General features: G+C 33.6%; 1 protein-coding gene across 4 annotated transcripts in view; it reads left to right on the top strand.

Moving 5' to 3' along the window:
- ADK (adenosine kinase) overlaps positions 1-19,186 on the top strand; it is a 606,631-nt gene that overhangs the window by 505,198 nt on the left and 82,247 nt on the right. For all 4 annotated transcript variants that reach the window (XM_037013272.2, XM_037013270.2, XM_037013268.2 and 1 more), the window contains one exon: positions 3,308-3,422. In XM_037013272.2, coding sequence (XP_036869167.1) covers positions 3,308-3,422 — 115 coding nt within the window. The remainder of the gene's footprint in view (positions 1-3,307; positions 3,423-19,186) is intronic.

The following is a 19,186-nucleotide window of genomic DNA, read 5'->3' as shown; positions in this document are numbered from 1 at the left end:
GGTTTAATGAGCACTTTAGAGCTAAATACCTGGCTCTTAGTTTCTTCATCTATAAAATGGGGATGTAGTAATAATACCTACTGCATAAAGAAGTTAAGATTTAATGAGCACTTTAGAGCTAAATACTTGGCTCATATGAGCTCATATATATGAGCTTTCTTCCAAATCTCCTCCTCCTTTTTCTTTTTCTCCTCCGTTCTTAAATACCATAATCGAATTCTCAATACTCAAAACTCTTGATGCCTTTTTACAGATTTGGGGGCAACCTCAGGATATGAAAGTTTTAGACAATATTAAAATGACAGTCATTAGAAGAAAGAAATTAATATTTATTAAGTACTTAGCATGTGCTAAATATTGCACTAAGCTTTTACTTACCTGATCCTCCTTCATCTTTACAACTATTTTTAACTTTTTATATTGAAATAACTTAAGAACTTAAAATTTGCAAAACCAGTACACTCAACTTCTCCTAATGTTAACATCTTACATAATGGAGGTATAAAGATCAAAACCAGGAAATTAGCACTGATATAATACCAATAACTGAATTATAATCTTTATTCTGATTTCACTAGTTTTTCCTCTAATTTCCTTGTTCTGCTTAAGACTCTAATCCAGGATCACATATTGCAATTGTCATGTCTCCTTAGTCTCTTCCTGTCTGTGGCAGTTTCTTGCTCTTTCCTTGTTATTCATTATCTTGTTACTTTTGAAGAGTGAATGTCAATCATTCTGTAGAATGTCCCCGAATTGGAGTTTGATATTTTCTCATAATTAAGTGGAAGTTGTGCATTTTTGGCAGATTTACCAAAGAAGTATTGTGCCCTTCTCAGTGCATCATATCACAGACATACATAATGTCGCAATGTCTTTGTTGGTGATGTTAACCTTGACTACTCAGTTAAGGTGGTGTTTGCCAGCTTATCTTCTGTGAAGTTACTCTTTTCCCATTATAGTTAATAAATATCTTTGGGGCAATATTTTGGAACATGCAAATATCCTATTTTGCCCACTAATTTTAATAGCATTAAATTTGGTCACTGGGGCAAAGTGATGTCCGTCAACTTTCTCCACTGTAACATTACTATTTTTCATTTTGTAATGAATAAGTATCTTTGGGGAAATACTTTGAGACTATACAAATATTCTGATTCTCTTCCAACTTTTGTCCATTAATATTAGCATACTTCTCTCCCAACATCTTTTAACAAAAACATATATTTTTTCTTGGTTTTATAATAAAGAAAATGGCACCTCCGAGAGATTTATTTACCTGCCGAAGGTACACAAATCCAAGTGTGTCATACTATAATTTCATTATTCTGTTAAGATATGTTAGCCCAAGTATAAAGGAGAAGAAATATCCTACGGGATGGAGAGTACTGCAAAACTAGAAATATGTAGCTTTGGGCAAAAAAAATTGAGGTCTTAAGAAAAGTTTTTATGCTAGATGAGGATCATCTATTGAAGACAAAGCAATATTTCTCAAGATACAGTGATACATTTTGATTTGATGCTCACTGACAGTGATCCCAGAGTGACAGAGTGGTTTTAAATGAACTGTGGATGTGGATACAAATAGAATAAAGTTTAACCATTCAGTAAAGGTTTATGTTTTGTATTTGGAAAGTTTACTTCAACCTTTAATTGTCATTTTGATAAGATCTAATTTGAGACACAAAAGTTTCTTCATTTGGTTACCAAAGTTCCCATAAAAACTGTATATTCCTATGGGGTTGGTGGAAGACAACCATGGAATCTCACTCTTAATTTATTCCTCATACCACCTTGAACAAAGACTTCTGTTTTAAAAACTTCCAGTACATATCTACCAGGATGATAAAGTGAATCTGTTTCTGGAATTTGCCTCTTATCTTTATTAAATACAAACTGTACTCAATCATAAGCAAAATTCCTACAGTGGTAAAATACATTTGTTGGTAGAGATCAGGAGGGTATATGTGAGTCACTTTAATTAAATGTGTACATTTATTTGAGGGAGTGAAAACATTTTGATTACATGGCTTTTTTTTCTGTCCTTTCAGCTGTTATGAGTCATTTCTAATAGTCTTTCCCCCAAAACAGAGGGGCTTTTCACATCTTATCAGAGTTTAGACTTAGTTCTCTTCTAAAATAAGTACCCAAAAGAAAAATAGCATGTTTGAAAGGTTAGCAGCATTGTCCTACCAGAATGGCTATTCTTTTCAAAAACAGTTCTCCAGAATCATCATGTTAGATGTATTAGAAGCTCAGCCACATATATCACCTGGAATTTCTCAAATATTTAGTGAACAAACAACATAAAAATATTTCATTTAAAAATCTCATGGTTTCTCATGTTACTTGTAACCATTATGACTTGTCTGTCTTGCTTACCTAAGTTTTTCTGACCTGTCTATCCCAATAAACTTCCTTTGTACCCTCAGATGTATTTCCCCACTGGTATGTGTTTCTCTCTCCATAACTGTTCGAAAGTTAGCAAAGTGATAGAGTAAACTACCAGCAAAGCCCAAACCATGGACAGTTTTAGGCCTACTGAATTCAGACATGGATTTGTAAATTATCTAAAATTATTGAAAATATGATTCTAAAATCCTACCTTTACCTCAAGAGTTGGATTTAAAATTAGAACATTTATGATGTAAAACTTCATGGCCTCTGTGATATGAACAACAGCAACAGGGTTTCTAAAAATAACAGGCTTGTTAACTTTTAAAACAAAAATTAAATCTGTAGGAAATGGTTAGCATCTCTTTCTCTCATTTTAGTTCCTTGAAAAATTTGGCATTGTAACAACTGCATTGTTTCCAATTCAGCATAATTACACTCTGTAAATCTCTACAGTAATTTGATACCCCTCTTTTTAAAAATCTCTCTTTAATTAAAAATCTGAAAACTGACTGGATACTTGCTGATACTAAGGAATTACTGTTAATTTTTAAAAATATAATAATAGTTATATGGTTATGTTTAAGTTGTTACCTTTCAGATATATAAACTAAAACATTTACAGATGACATTATGTGGTATCTGGGATGTGATCCAGGGTATGGGAGGGAAGTAGATGACAGTATAAATGAAATAAAATTTGTCATTCATTTTAAATTGTTGCAGCTCGCTGGTGGGTTTCTTGGAGGTTATTGTAATATTCTATTTACTTTTGTAAGTGGTTGAAATTTTAAAATAACTCTTAATGTTAAACCCTCTTTTATTTGGAACATGAAAAGCTAAATCCTTAATCTATTAATAAAGTTTTCCTTTATTGTACTGGTTATGAGAATTTTTTCATCCTTTCCATTAATAGATTGAGGATATTAAAGAGATAGCCAAAATGACTCAGGCTTTGCCAAAGGTGAACTCGAAGAGGCAGCGAATCGTGATTTTCACCCAAGGGAGAGAAGATACTATAGTGGCTACAGGTATGTATGGAAACTGTGTAAGACACCCAGTAATATGGAGATTAATTATTTATAACTAAATCTGTATTCTTTCTATTGTAATTTACTCAAAACAATGTACTTCCTTTTCTTTACCACCTTTACACATTTTGATCCCACCCCTACCAACCACCAATCTGTTCTCTGTATCTGTGAATTTTTTTCTTTAGATTCCACAGGTGAGATCAGTTTTATCTTTCTCTGTCTGACTTATTTCACCTAGCATAATGCCCTTAGATCGATCCATATTGTTGCAAATAGCAGGATTTCCTTCTTTTTTATGGTTGAATAATTCCACTTATATGTATGTGTATACAGATAACTTTTAAAGTGTTTTCCTTTCCTTTGGATAAATAAATACGCTGAAGTAGAATTGGTAGATCATATGGTAGTTCTATTTTTAATTTTTTGAGGAATCTCCATACTGTTTTCCATATTGGCTGCACCAGTTTAAATTCTCACCAACAGTGCACATATTCCTTGTCCTCACCCCATGCTTATTTCTTGTCTTTTTGAGATGTCATTCTAACAGGTGTGACATAATATCTCATTGTGATTTTGATTTTGTTTTACCTGATGATTAGTTATATTAAGCACTTTTCATGTACATGTTGGCTATCTGTATGACTCCTTTGGTAAAATGTCTATTCAGATCCTCTACCCATTTTTTAATTAGGTTATTCAGGTTTTTTGCTATTGAATTATGAGTTCTTTATATATTTTGGAAATTAACCTCTTGTCAGATATATGATTTGCAAATATTTTCTCTCCTTCAGTAGGTTCTGTATCATTTTGTTGATGGTTTCCTTTGTTGTACAGAAGTTTTTTGTTTGATATTGGCCCACTTGTTTATTTTTGCTTTTGTGGCTTTCGCTTTTGATGCCACATCCAAAAAATCATCACCAAAACCAATGTCAAGGAATTTACTTCCCAGCTTTTCTTCTAGAAACTTTATGATTTAAAACTTATGTTCAAGTCTTATATCCATTTTAAAGTGATTTCTATGTATGATGTATGATACTGGCATGGTTTCATTCTTTTGCTTGTGGCTATCCAGTTTTCCTACTACCATTTAAGAGACTGTCCTTGCCCATTATGTGTTCTTCGTTCCCTTGTTATAAATTAATTGACAGTGTATGTGTAGGTATATTTTAGGGCTCTCTTCCATTGATCTGTGTGTCTGCCCATTTTTATGCCAGTACCATTCTGTTTCAATTATATTTCTTTATAATATACATTGAAATCTGGAAGTGTAATACCTCCAGCCTTGTTCTTCTTTCTCAAGATTGCTTTGGCTATTCAGGGTCTTTTGTGGTTCCATACAAATTTTGGAATTGTTCTATTTCTGTTAAAATGTACCTTTTATAGTTTTTAAAATTTTAACAAACTTTTTCATCTTGCAAATCTGAAACTCTAGTTATTCCCTTTCCCTTTCTCTCCAGTCCCTTGGAAATACGATTCTACTTTCTATTTCTATGAATTTGACAACTTCAGATACCTTATACAAATAGAATTTTGCAGTGTTTGTCTTTCTGACTTATTCATCCAGCATGGTGTCTTCAAGTTTTCACCCATTTTGTGGCATGTGACAGGATTTCCTTCCTTTTTAAAGCTGAATAGTGTTCCATAGTATGTATGTGCCGCGTTTTATTTGTCCATTCGTCCATCGGTGGATATTTGGGTTGCTTCTAACTATTGGCTATTGTGAATGGTGTTGCTATGAATATAGATATGCAAAAACCTCTTCAAGATCCCACTTTCAATTCTTTTGGGTATATATAAGTGGGACTACTGGATCATATGGTACTACTGTTTTTAGTTTTTTGGGGGGCCGCGTGCTGTTTTCCCTAGTGGCTGAGCCGTTTTGCAATCCCACAGCAGACAGAAGTGCAAATTTCTCCATATCCCCACCAACTATTTTCTGTTTCTTTTTTAATAATAGCCATCTTAATAGGTATGACCTGATGTATCATGGTTTTGATTTGCATTTCTTGGTTGATTTTTGATGATGAGCGTTCTTTATGTGTTTTTTGGCCATTTGTACAAATGTCTATTCAAGTCTCCCATTTTTTGATCGGATTATTGGTTTTTTGTTGTTGAGTTGTAGGAGTTTTTTTATATGTTCTGTTTATGAACTCCTTATCAGATATATCATTTGCATTTTATGAAGCTATTCTATGTTTTCTTCTAGGAGTTTTATAGTTTTAGGCCTTTAATCCTTAAACCTGAGTTAATTTTTGTATATGATTTAACATAAGGGTCCAGTTTTATTCTTTTGCATGTGGATATCCAGTTTTCCCAACAACACTTGTTGAAGACCACTGTCTTTTCCCCAGTGCATCTATAACCTTGATGTAGATCATTTGATTATATAAATAAAGGTTATTTCTGGGCTCATTAAAAAAAAATTTTTTTTAACAAACATACCTACCTTCTATCTCAGTAGAAAAGTTTCCATTTTTCATAAAGATAACTTATTAAAATTCAGTTGAATAAATCCACTTTGATTTAGTTTATTTACTTTAATATTTTAGAGATATTGGCAATCTCTAAATGTTGTTCCTGAGGGAAAAAATACATTTTACTTACCAAGTTCCTATGCTCAAATAAAATTAATTTATCCAATTATGAACAAATAAAAGCCAGAAAGAAGTTACTTCTTCAGTTTTAAACTTCAGAAAGAGAAACTCATTTCTATTTTTACTCAACCATCTATTTTATAGTACTTGGGCAAATAAAATAGAAATTCCATCCCATAAACTAACATTTTGTTGGTTAAAAATTATTAATATTGTCAAATATGATGCTACCTGCTATGAAAGCCAAAATAGAAACCTTTTCATTATGTCTGACACATGAAGGTTAAAACCAGTCAGTTAATAATTATTACAAACAGTAACAATTATCACAAATAGTGACAATTCAAATTATCTTTGAACAAATTATTGTTTGTTCGATATTCTGCTGAACACTTAAATTTACAATATGAGCCTTAAAGGTCTAACTGGGAAATAAAATTGATACACATTAAAATATATGGGTTGTATTGACTCAAAAAGAGATCAGTAAAGCTTGAAGAAAGCTCTTATAGTGAATATGAATTAAATTTTTCCTGAGTTAAATATATAAGCCTGAAACAGGTCAAAGAAGAAATTCTTGTCAAATCCCGGGGAGAAGGGACCCTAGAATTAATTCATTACAACTTTTGTTATTTTAGAATTATCAAAAGCAAGATTCAAAGACTTACTTCAAAAAACATTTGTTTCAAAACAAGTCAATGAGTGATAAAGGGTGAACTGGGGTTGTAGATGAGATGAGATTCATGAGTTAATTATTGTGGGAGCTGTGTCATGGATATATGGGGGGGTGGTCAGTATGCTCTTACCCCCACTTCTGTATGTTAAAATTTTTCCATAATTAAAAGTATAAAGAACATAAAGACAGAAAAGTAAAACATAATTTTTCAAACAAGATTCAGAGATATTAAGTGATTTTCCCAGGATATATTGAAAGCCTTGCTAAGCTTTGAATTCTAGGAAGGATTTAAAGAAAGAAGGGCAATCTAGTCAAAGAGGATCATGTGAACAAAGGCACCAGGTATTATGTAAATCTTTTATTGTTGTGACAGAAAAAGCCATGTGGTTAATTTGTGCAAGAGGGAAAAGTAAGTCATGAAAAGATATTCCTGCATTGATAATAACTATCTGAATTGCTGTCTACCTATATAGTATGTGACCTGTCCCTATCTTAGCAATGAACAATGTTTGAAAAAGTGAAAAACATGCAGACCTCTTCTAGAAACTGTAGTACTGCCTTCACATTCATAAAATGCTCTATGTTTGCTATTTATGGAGACTTTTAACGCTTTATAAATTCCATTTATACATATAATACAAATGTATTTCTCATTGTGAATTTGCACAATTTTCCCAAAATTGAAACCTTTAAAGTTAGCCTCCCCTTCCTCTGACCAAATTTCCTTGTCAGCTCATTTTGTTCCTTATTAAAGCTATTAAACCTTTCTTAGGAATGCTTACCAGCAGGAATTTATTTGAGGAAAGATACTAGCTAATCTTTGCCATTCCTGCTATATGAAAATGAACTTAAATTAGAGGATGTAATATATCTGCAATGCATGATAAATACAAGATGGATAGAGAATCTGTTCAGTGGTGTCAGCTACAAAAGCAAACATGATAAATGTTAATGCAGTTTTGAGCCCTGGGATAAGCTATTCAGTGCACAAGCATAGCTGAATTTCTTTGCTATGTTGTTATTCATGGCAGCCAAATAAATGTCAATAATAAAAGAGAATTAAAGATTTTCATTTCCCAGAGGCAATCCTCTAATGCGGCTTGATCTTTCATTTCATTTGTAATTCGTTCTCATGTCAGGATGCAATCATTCGCCAGGCTCTGGGTGTCATGTTAAGTCATTTAATAATGATTAAGAACATAAAAATGCTTGGCCTGTGGGGCAATTCACAGAAGAGATGCCAATTTGTTATTGTTTTTCCTTCTTTCCTCTTGAATATGGATCAGCTCTTTCCCACCTCCTAGCAGTAAAATACTAATGGAAGATGGGGAGGGAAAATGTCCCTTAATTTACCATAAGTGACATTCCAGAATGGCACAAGGCAGTGCTAACACACTTATTAAAACACTAATTAGGAATCATTGTTCCTTAAACCTCACACTGTGGAGTATTTTTAAGTGATCACTGGTAAGTTTGTGGCATTTAGCAATAATGTAACAAAATCAGTCCTTAATTCTAGAAACCTTTCACCTTTTGAGACATGATGCCTATAAACCACTTTCTCTTATTTTATAAATGTAATTCTTTGGGTTCCTCTTCTCTAAGTTGCCTGTGAATCTATTTTTTGGGGTCACCTCTATTTGAGTTTGGTATCTATCCTCTTTATCCATCCAGCCTAGGGGCTTTGTATATATCAATCATTGCTTCATTGCTTGCAGACTAATTGAGTTTCAAACTTTTGGGAGGCTATTATAGGGTTGGGAAAGTAATGAGTAAGAGGTTGGGAATGAAGGACAGGAAAGAAAAGATGATTTGGTCCATTTTAATCCTTTTAATGAATGTTGAATGAACTTATTAGATAGCACGGGAGTCAGGTCAAGGAAATGATTTTTGTGTCTATAAGCTTCAGAAAAACTAAGACTAAAGATTTCCATTATCTGCTAGACAGGAGCTACAAATGAGGCCTTCATATAAAGGGTTGTAGAAAAAAATTATATATATATACACACACATACAAAGATTTACATATATGCACACATATATATTTCTTTATAGAAAGTTTATATTTTTCCAAGTTTCTGTCCTAAATATATAATTAAAAATTGGAGAAAGCAATAGAACTTCTGGTCTAAATTGAGAATAACGCATTTCACACAGTAGCTGTTATGAGACAGTGAGATAGGTCCACTGAATAATAAATTGTAGATGCTTCTGAATTCTTTCTGGGCTGTTTGAATTTAATTTTGCCCAACAGGAGGAAATTGATTAGATCAGAGATTTTCAGCTGCAAGACTAGTGCTATCATATCAAAATCACCTAGTTGACTTTTGGTAAATATAGCCCTGCCTTCATAAAATCACCTTTCCCTTAATCTGATACATCTTTGTGAGGAGCACTAGACTATACCTCCTCAAGAAGATGCATGAGAATGTGGGTGGTGGAGTTTGGGGTAAGAGAAGCGTGAGGTTGTGTATTTGTTGAAAACTCTCTATTAAGTGATAGAGCAATGCTGTCTATCCTCCATCTAGTACTTTGAGAACCATTGGATTAGGTGATTTATAATGTTGTTTCAAGTTCTGTGATCCTGTGGAATGATGGAAGCAGAATCTTTTAGCAGCTAAGCATCTAACTCTTCAGTAAGTTCGGCCTTAGTGAATGCTTCTTTCTTGATCTATCACAAAATATCAAGGACCCATCCACTATTATAAGCAATCTACATATTACTTTAAACGGTCTCTTTCCTTCAAGGATCTTATAATTTAAGAGTCATATCATAGTGCCTTTTGTCATTTCATTATAAGTAAATGAGATTATTGAAGTTACTTATCTTCATGTTCCTGAATCCTTAAAGAAATTTGTCACAGTTTTCTTGTTCTTTGAAAACCCTCAATGCTGTCCATTACTCTATAAGAAAAGGTCAATGTGATTTGTAATTTGGCTAGGCATAAAGCACAGAAAGTGTGCAATAGAAAATGCGAACTCTAAAGGAAAACAATCTCAGCAGCTAGAAGAATAATGTCAGCACATCACAACTCCTACTGCTACAAAATATTATTATAAATCATTTTGAAAATGTTATCTCTCCTACAACCAAACCAATTTTAAATGGTTATGTTGTTGGCATAGGTTGGTGATGGTGTGGATAGAATAAATTAAGTGGCATTCTTTCAGAATGTCTGTAGGGCATTCATAGAAAAAAATTCTTACCAGACCAGTTTTTAAAGAATCTGTGTTTCTTAAGTATGAATATAAACAATTAAGTCACTGACTCATGTTCCATTTTTAGATTTATGTAACCATAAAAGACTAAGTCTTTTAATTAGCCAAGAGGTCAAAAATAATTTAGAATAACATATGCAGAACTGCCACATTCCTGACAAAGTAGTATCTTTGCGGCACAGTTTGTATTGTTTAGAGATCTTAGGCCTGTCAATAAATGAGACTTTTTTCAACTCCCAACTTTCTAACAAAGCTGGAAAGCAAAATGACAGACAGCATACACTAGGTAAATGTTAGCTCTGTCATAGCATTTATTTCTGGAAGGACCACTAAGTCAGATTTATTGAGGTATAGGTTACAGATAGTAAAAGGCACATACATTTTACTAAATAACATGTAACAACCACAATAATCAAAATATAGAACATCTTGTATTATTTGTTTTGAAGCATAATATGCATATACTACTGGCATTACCTTTCATTAAGTAAACACACCTGTGTAACTACCACCAGATCAAGAAATAGAACACTTGTAGCACTTTTAGAAGTCACCCTGTGTGCTCGCCTCCTAATTATTCCCACCAAAGTTAACCATTATTTTGGCTTCTACTCCTAACAGTTAGTTATGCCTCTTTTTGAGATAGAATCACCCAGGATATAGACTTTTTATCTTGCTCTATCACCATCCTTTTCAAATAGTCTCTTACTTTTTGACAGTACTCTAGCTTTTTGTATTTCCCTGTCTCAGTCCTGGAATCAACCACTCCTTCAAAAAACCCCAGTTCCTTTTATTGGCAAATGGTATTTAGAAACCCAGATAGATCTGTGTGCTAGATATGCTCATTGTTATGGGAGTATCATTGCCTCTAGGCCCCTTTCACAAATAGATTGGCTTTATATGTATGTGTGTATGATATATGTATATACAGTAACCCATGCATACACACCCATCTGTATTTCTATTTATCCTTCTGTGTCTATATTTAAATTATATAAGTTCAAACTGATACTTTTAATTCAATTCCAATAACACACAGTTCATTCTGGCCTTCACACTTTCCTTACATAACTTCTCCCTCTGACAGCAAAAGTTGTAGCTCTCATTATCCAAAGTAAATTAACTTATTTGTTCCATCCCGAAGTGGTTTTGAATTACTTACCCACACCCTTGTGAGAAACATGTTTACTTACTAGAGTACTGTGTGTGTTTACAGTTTTCTTTTTCTTTAACTGTATAGTGTCTAGTCAAAACACTGTTATCCAAAGTAACATTATGTTCTTTTATGTTATCCACTTCAGTGTGGTTACATTATTCATTTGTAATGCAGTTAGGTTCATCTGTTAAGAGTTTGTTTTCCAGTTTGGTTTCCTTTCATAGCTGGGTTGGATTTTTTAATAAGTAAAATTCACTTTCATGGTGTCAAGTTCTGGGTGCTTTGGCAAATGCATAAATTATGCAACGACAACCATAATTGTGATACAGAAGAATTTTACTTTTCAGTTACTTTTCCAAAGTGGTGGTACCAATTTATACTCCCACCATATATAGGGTGGCTCTTATTTTTCCACATCTTCACCAGCATTTGCTAGTATTCATGTCTTTAATTGTAGATTTTCTGATGACTTTGTACTGTATCTCATTGTGGTTTTAATTGTAATTTTCATATTATTATGAGGTAGGCTACCTTTACCTGCTTATTAGTATTTGAATATCTTCTGTGAAGTTTCTGTTGAAGTCTTTTGCCCAATATTAGACTGTCTTAATTAATTATTTTTGTAGTCTGCATACAAGTCTTTTGTTAGATACATGTATTGCATGTATATTCTTCACTCTATAGCTTGCATTTTTACTCCCTTCATGGTATCTTTTGATAAATAAAAACTCTTAATTTTTATATAGTCCAATTCATAATGTTTCCCCTTACAAATAGTGCTTTTCATGTTCTTTTAAAGAAAAACCTTGCATATACCAAGCTCATAAACTATTTTCCTACTATTGTTCTTTTTTTCCAAAAACATTTTTTTTTACTCTTTTCATTGAGACCCACAGTCCATCTAAAATTAGGATTAACTTTGATACATGATATGGGTTGAAGGCATGACTCATTATTTTGCCCATTTGAATAACTAGTTGACTCATCATCCTTTATTGAAAGGAATATCCTTTCCCTAACTGCACCCAAAATTGACATCTTTGCCACATTTCATATGACCTTATATCCATGAGACTTTTTCTGAACTATTATATTCCATTTTTCTCTTTATCCTTGTACCAGTTTACATTCTCTTAATTACTTAGTTTATAATCAGTCTTTTTATCCAATAGTGTCAGTCTTCCAACTTTTTCTTGAAGATTGTCCTAGCTTTTCTTGGCCCTTTGCATTTCTACATAAATTCTAGAGTTGGTTTATTGTCACCACTCTCCCCCCAATTCTTTTAAGTCCTTACTAGAATATTTATTCAGATTACATTGAATTTAAAAATCAATTTGGAGAGAACTGGCATCTTTATAACATTGCATCTTCCAATCCGTAGAGTATTTCCATTAATTTAGATAATTAATTTTTCTCAAAATGTTTGTTTTTATGTGATTGTCTAGTATATATACCTTTTGTAATATTCCTAGTGATTTGTTGTCTGATACTGTCCATTTTTAAGTGGCATCCTTTTAGATTTCAGTTTCTATTTGTGTTTTACTGGTATATGGATTTTTTCATAATGACGTTTCACTTATTAATTGTTGTAATGTATCCTGATTTTTTTGGATTTTCTATGTGTATGATGATATAATCTGTGAATAATGACAGTTTCATCTCTTCTTTCCCAATCCTTGTACTCCCTTTTCTTTTCTTTTCCTACTACACAAGCTAGCACAGTAAGGCACACTGAATATGAGTACAATTGAAATGGTTGTAGTGAGTATCTTTGTCTCATTCCGAATCTCAGGTGGAAAACCTTTGATATTTCATCAAAAAGGGTAATGTTTGCTGTAGTATCTTGTACATATTCTTTATCAGATAAGGAAGTTTTCTTCCATTAATAGTTTGCTAAAAGTTTTGTTGTTAAGATTTTTTGTAGTCATGAAAGGATGTTGAATTTTATCAAATAACCTTTCTGCATGTAGTAAGGTTATATGGTTTTCTTCCTCTTTTTCTTTTAATATGTGAATTACAACTTGATTTTGGAGTGGTAAATAACCTTTGCATTATTGGGAAAATCCCAGTATAGTCATGATATTCTTTAAATATATCATTGGCTTTGATCTGATTATGTTTTGTTTCAGATTTTTCAGTGTTGTTTAAGAGTCTGGTAATTTCACTCTCTTGTAACATCCTTAATTGTTTGGTTAGGAACATTATAATAACCTTATAATGTGAATTTGAAAGAGTTCAAACTCTTTTTCTGGTGTGAAAGAGTTCTAAAAGATTGATAAAGATTGATGTTATTTTTACGTAAATATTTGAAAGAGCCCACCCATTGCATGGAGAAGACAAGTAATGACTCTATAGCATCTTACTAGGCTGATGAACAGTGACTGCAATGGGGTCAGGGTGAGGACTTGATAATATGAGTGAATGTTGAAACCACAATGTTCATGTGAAATCTTCATAAGATTATATATCAATGATACTTTAATTTTAGAAAAATTATTCTTCTGAAGAATAATAAGAATCAATGATACCTTAATTAAAAAAAAGAGCCCACCCATCAAAATATCTGTGCCTAGAGAATACTTTTTGTCAGGTACTTTTTAGTTACAGATTTAGTTTCTTTAATTGAACAGGAATGTTCAGGGTTTTTTTTCTTTCTCCCTATTCCATCTTCGATAAATTGTATTTTTCAGTAATGTATCTATTTCTTCTAAATATTCATTGAGACCCACAGTCCATCTAAAATTAGGATTAACTTTGATACATGATCTCTTACATTCAAACACATACTAAAATCACATTTTTACTGTCCCCAACATAGTATGCATTTGATATCATATTTTACATGTTTGTGTATCCCTTAACTAATTATTGGAGATATAGGTGATTTTACTACTTTTGTCTTTTATTCTTCATACTAGCTTTATAAGCGATTGATCTACGACCTTTACTATATGTTTGTTTTTACCAGTGAAATATTTTCTTTCATAATTTTCTTACTTCTAGTAATGGCCTTTTCTTTTCCACTTAAAGAAGTCCCTTTAACATTTCTTACAGTGTTGGTTTAGTTGTGATGAACTCCTTTAATTGTTTGTCTGAGAAACTCTATCTGTCCTTCAGTTCTGAATGATAAACTTGCTAGGTATTGTATTCTTGGTTATAGATTTTTTTTTTCCTTTCAGCACTTTATCATGTTACTCCCTTCTGGCCTGCTGAAAAACCAGCTTATAGCTTATGTGTTATATATAATTAGTTTCTTTTCTCTTGCTGCTTATAAGATTTTTTTCTTTATGTTTAATTTTTTACATTTTAATTATTATGTGTCTTAGTGTGGACTTCTTTGGGATTTTCCTTTTTGGAGCTCTCTGTGCTTCCTAAATCTGTATGTCTGTTTCCTTCCCCGGGTTAGGGAAGTTTTCAGCTTTTATGTCTTTAAATAAGTTTTCTGCCTATTTTTTTCTCTATTCTCCTTTTGGGGCCCCTATAACACAAGTGTTTGTACACTTGATGTTGTTCCAGTCCTCATTTTTTAAATTCTTTTTTCATTTTGCTGTGTCACTTGGATGATTTTCACTATCCTGTCTTCCAGATTGCTGATTTGCTGTTCTGCATACTCTAATTTGATGTTGATTCCCTCTAGTGTATTTTTTATTTCAGTTATTGTATTGTTTAGCTCTGATTGGTCCATTTTTCTATTTTCTATCTCTTTCTTGAAGTTCTCACTGAGTTCATCCACTCTTCTCTCAAGTTCAGTGAGCATCTTTATGACCATTACTTTGAACTCTTTATCAGGTTAATTGCTTGTCTCCATTTCCTTTAGTTCTTTTTCTGATGTTTTTGTCTTGTTTTTTTCATTTGGAACATAGTCCTCTGTCCCCTCATTTTATGTGATTCTCAGTGTTTATTTCTTTATTAGGTAGGTCACTCGCCTCTCCTTGTCGTGAAGATAGTGACTTTATGTGTAAGGCATCCTGTGGGGCTCAGAAGCACAATACTCCCTAGTCACCAGAAACAGGTACTCCAAGGGTGTCACCTGTCTTGGCTGTATGTGCCCTCCTGTTGTGACTAGACTGTGTCTATAGTCAGTGCACTGGTGTGCAAGTCAGGTGGCCCCAAGTTCAGCTTGCTGAGAGGCCCAGCTGTAGCTGCAGTAGGCATGCTGGTGGGTAGGCATGATTAGCACCTCATGTGGCTGACTGCAAGGACTGGTCACAGCTGTTGTGGGTGTGCTGATAGGCAGGGTTCCGACACACACACTGGAATCACTTTGGAAGAGCATTCTCCCTGGCCAAGTTGGGCAGGGCAGGTCCACAGAGTAATTGCTGGGGGCAGGGCAAGCACTGATAGCAAAGTAGATGGAGAGTATGAGAACTGTCAGCATCAGGTCAGCTAGGTTGAAAGAGGACAAGAAAAATGACATCTGCCAGAACTTCTGTTCCCACAAAAGGACTGTACAGATCCCTGCCCCTCCAGAACACACCTCAAATTTAGTTAATAAATCTCCAATATGGCCCAAGCACTTTTCAACCTACTGCCTCTGTGCTGGGTTTTGGAGCAAGTGCAGTTTTGCACAGGCCCTTTAAGAGTGGAGTCTCAGGTTCCTATAGCACTCCAGCTTTCCCACAGTTAAATCCTGATGATTTTCAAAGACAGACATTATGGGGGCTCTTCTTCCTGGTGTGGAACCCCAGGGCATGGAATCCTTGAACCCCTTGCTCTTCAGGGAGAACCTCTGCATCTGTGATATTCCTCCCACTTGTGGGTCACTGCACTGGGGTTTTGGTTCCTGACCAGACTGTATCTCCGCCCCTCCTGCTCTTCTCAATGTGGCTTTTTTGTTGTTGTTGTTATTTGCTGTGGAAGAACTGTTCTGCTAATCTCCAGGTCATTCTCAGAGCAAGTTACTCTGTGTATAGTTGTAGCCTTGGTGCCTGCAGGGGAGGAGATGAGCTCCAGATCTTCCTACTGCACCATCTACCTAGAACATCTTCATTATCTAGATATTACATCCTTTTATTTCCAACTGAGATACCCACTACCCATATCTTAGGATTTTTCATTGTGTCCTAACTGTCTTTCATGCTCTATTTTTCATCCTTTTTCCTCCTGAAGTTTCAGCTTGTGTTTATGCACTGACCTGGTATTTTGGTTCACCAATCCTCTCTTTTGTTTTGTCCAATCTGTATTTTGACACATCTACTGAGTTCTTTATTTTAGTGAATACATTTTTCATTTCCTAAATTATTCTTTTTTTATTGATGCCAGTTCTACACTGTATTCATCTATTTTGTCAGTTATTTTTTGAATGTGTTAATCACAGTAAAAATATATTGCCTTCAAAAAACTATAATATCTCAGTCATCTATGGGTCTGTTTCTTTTTTTTTCTTTTCTCTTTGGTTTCTTTCTTTGTTTTTCTGATAATTTTTCATTCAATGCTAGACATTGTCCATAATTATTTCTTTTGACATTGTTTTACTATAAAATGCAGCTAGAGTAAAGATCAATCAAGGACTGAGCCATATCAAGCTTGGAGAGCAGTTTTTGTAAGGTTCATTCTGCTTCTCATTTGCCTGCATTCCTATACTATAGCTCTCCTGAAATCTCAACTAAAATTCTAGGTATTTACTAAGATCTCTACTTCCAAGCAGGTTCTCTTTGGCACCATACAACTGCCAAAAATATTACTATGACTTTTAGAAGTCTTCTGCTTAGTGTCTTTATCTCTTGTCCTGCTACCTTACAAATTTGGCAAATACCTCAAAGGAGAAAAATCCCTGAGTGTCAAGCTAACTCCACTATGTTCCTCTTCTCTTCAGGATCGTAACGTCTCAATTCTGACTGCCTTGGCAGCCTCAAACTTCAGTTTTTGTCTTACCAACCCTGGAGTTTGCCAAAAGTTCTGTTGGCTTCTCTGCCTTTTAGTAAGAGCCCTTTGCTTAGATTCTTGGCCTCTCTCACCCAGCACCAAGAATTTGAGAATGAAGAGAAAATCAACTTTTAGAAATCAGCATAGCTCTTTAAGGTTCTCCAGTCTCAAGAATCTTGTCCCATTAAAACTTGGTTACTTGAGCAGCTCTCTCAGATTTTCATTTATTTTTTTAAATTCTTATTTGTGCAGCTTTTCTAGCTGTTTGTAATATAGAAGTTGGGTTGTTAGATAAAGTCTAAGCTATAGCATTAGAGCCTAAATAAAGTCCCTCATCAATATTTTTCATTATAAAATAGAAAATACATGGCACAAGAAATTTGACTGGACTCATTTATTTGTTACATAAGGTTCTTAGCTGATTTGGCAATACCACCATCAATAACCCACATTGAGAACTGCTGGGTTAGGTCATTTCTCCAAGATCACAAAGTTAGAGACAAAAAGCTGGATTACAACCTAGCCTCTTGAATCGCAGTCTAGCCTAATTTGTTCTATATCATGTTGCCTGATTTATTTACATCAGTAGTTCTCCACCAGGAGCAGTTTTTCCTGTCACTTTTGGTTGTCCTAACTGGTTATACAATGGAGGGTAGAGGACTTCCTCTGGCATCTAGAGGATAGAGGCCAGAGATGTTACTGTACATCATATAAAACCACCCACAAAAAAGAATTATCTGGTCCAAAATATCAGGAGCACCAAGGTTAGATAAAACCCTGTCTTACAGTATACCCCAGAATGTATATTTGAAGTATCACTCTCTGCTTCCTCATTACACTTTACCATAAGATCAATGCCAAAAAACTTTTAGTAGGGTAAATATTGTAGGAATACATCCTGAGGCCCCTTGACCCGAGAAAGCATCCATGTATGATCTAGTTGATACTTGGTTCACTATTTCTCAGAGCTTCTGCCAAATAATCTCCACTTCTGACTTCTCTTTAGTTAGCATTTGTTACAGCTGGAAAACATTCTGATATGGAGGTACATATACATATCTTATAAATGCGTTTTGTACATGTGATTTGATATATAAATAATAGCTACATTTACCTACACATTTTTAGATATATACTTGCATATTAGTTTAAATGGTTCTTAGACAATGTATCCATCTCTTTTAAAACTCCATATAATCAGTTTCTACAATTGAAAGCTCTTGAAAATACAATACAAATAAATATTTATCCAAGAGATATATTACCAAGTATTTTCCAGAGTATTGTTTGTACCCAATGAATGAGTCTTCTAAAATTCAATTAGACTCCAAAATTCATTTTTCAGAGCATTACAACTTGGTGGCAAAATTTTATTTTGACTGAAAAGCTGCATGCAAGTTTTTAGCTCAGATAAAAAACTTTGGAGGTATAGCTGAAAATTCTAATTCAGATAACAGAACAGCTAAAATTTCCCTCAGTTAAGCAGAATAATGTGTTTGCACATTGAATATTAAAGACTGTACTTAAATGAAGACTTAACTTGCCTTATTTCTTTTAAGCTTTATCTAAAACAGTTTATCCTAATTAAATTTCTTCCAAAGTTCACATCATTTTGATTCATTGATTTTTAAGATAGTCCAATAGAAACCAGCATTTCCTAAGGATTTTCCCTCCTTTGTTTAATCCTGGCCCGTAAAGTTTATTTGGCTTTTTTCTGCTTCTATTAAGCTGTTTTAAGTTCTTATAGCCTTTCTGTTTTAATAAACAATCTAAAGTCTCAAGACAATGTCCTGATTTTGTCATATTATTTTGTACTTAACCTTCTATTTATTTATCATAGTAAAGTTTGCCTCTACTCTTAATTATTTCCTTTAGTCCTAGAAGGGGAAATTTTTAAAATATTTTGTGGATAGGCAATACATTTGCATGACTCAGAAATCCAAAGATGCAGTAATTAGGCTGTTCAGCCATCTAGTACTTGTGAGAAAGTAAGTAGTTTTTCACTATTAAGATGACCATAAAATTTATCATGAAAACCCAGATACCTTTGTGAATGAAAGGGTTGCTATTAATTATACTAGGACTATCCTGAGAAAACCAGTCCATATTGTCACACTAATCATAGATAGTTAAACAAAGGTATTTTGGTAAAATGAATTCTTATATTGGTTGAGGTTTTACACTGTATTATTTCTAACATTTCTTCCAACTCAAGGATTCTTATCATGTGCTAAAAATATGCCAGGTAATA

The sequence above is a fragment of the Manis javanica genome, chromosome 7, assembly GCF_040802235.1.
Source record: "Manis javanica isolate MJ-LG chromosome 7, MJ_LKY, whole genome shotgun sequence".
Classification (NCBI taxonomy): domain Eukaryota; kingdom Metazoa; phylum Chordata; class Mammalia; order Pholidota; family Manidae; genus Manis; species Manis javanica.
Note: the sequence above shows the minus strand (reverse complement) of the source record. Positions and strands in the feature narration are given on the sequence as shown.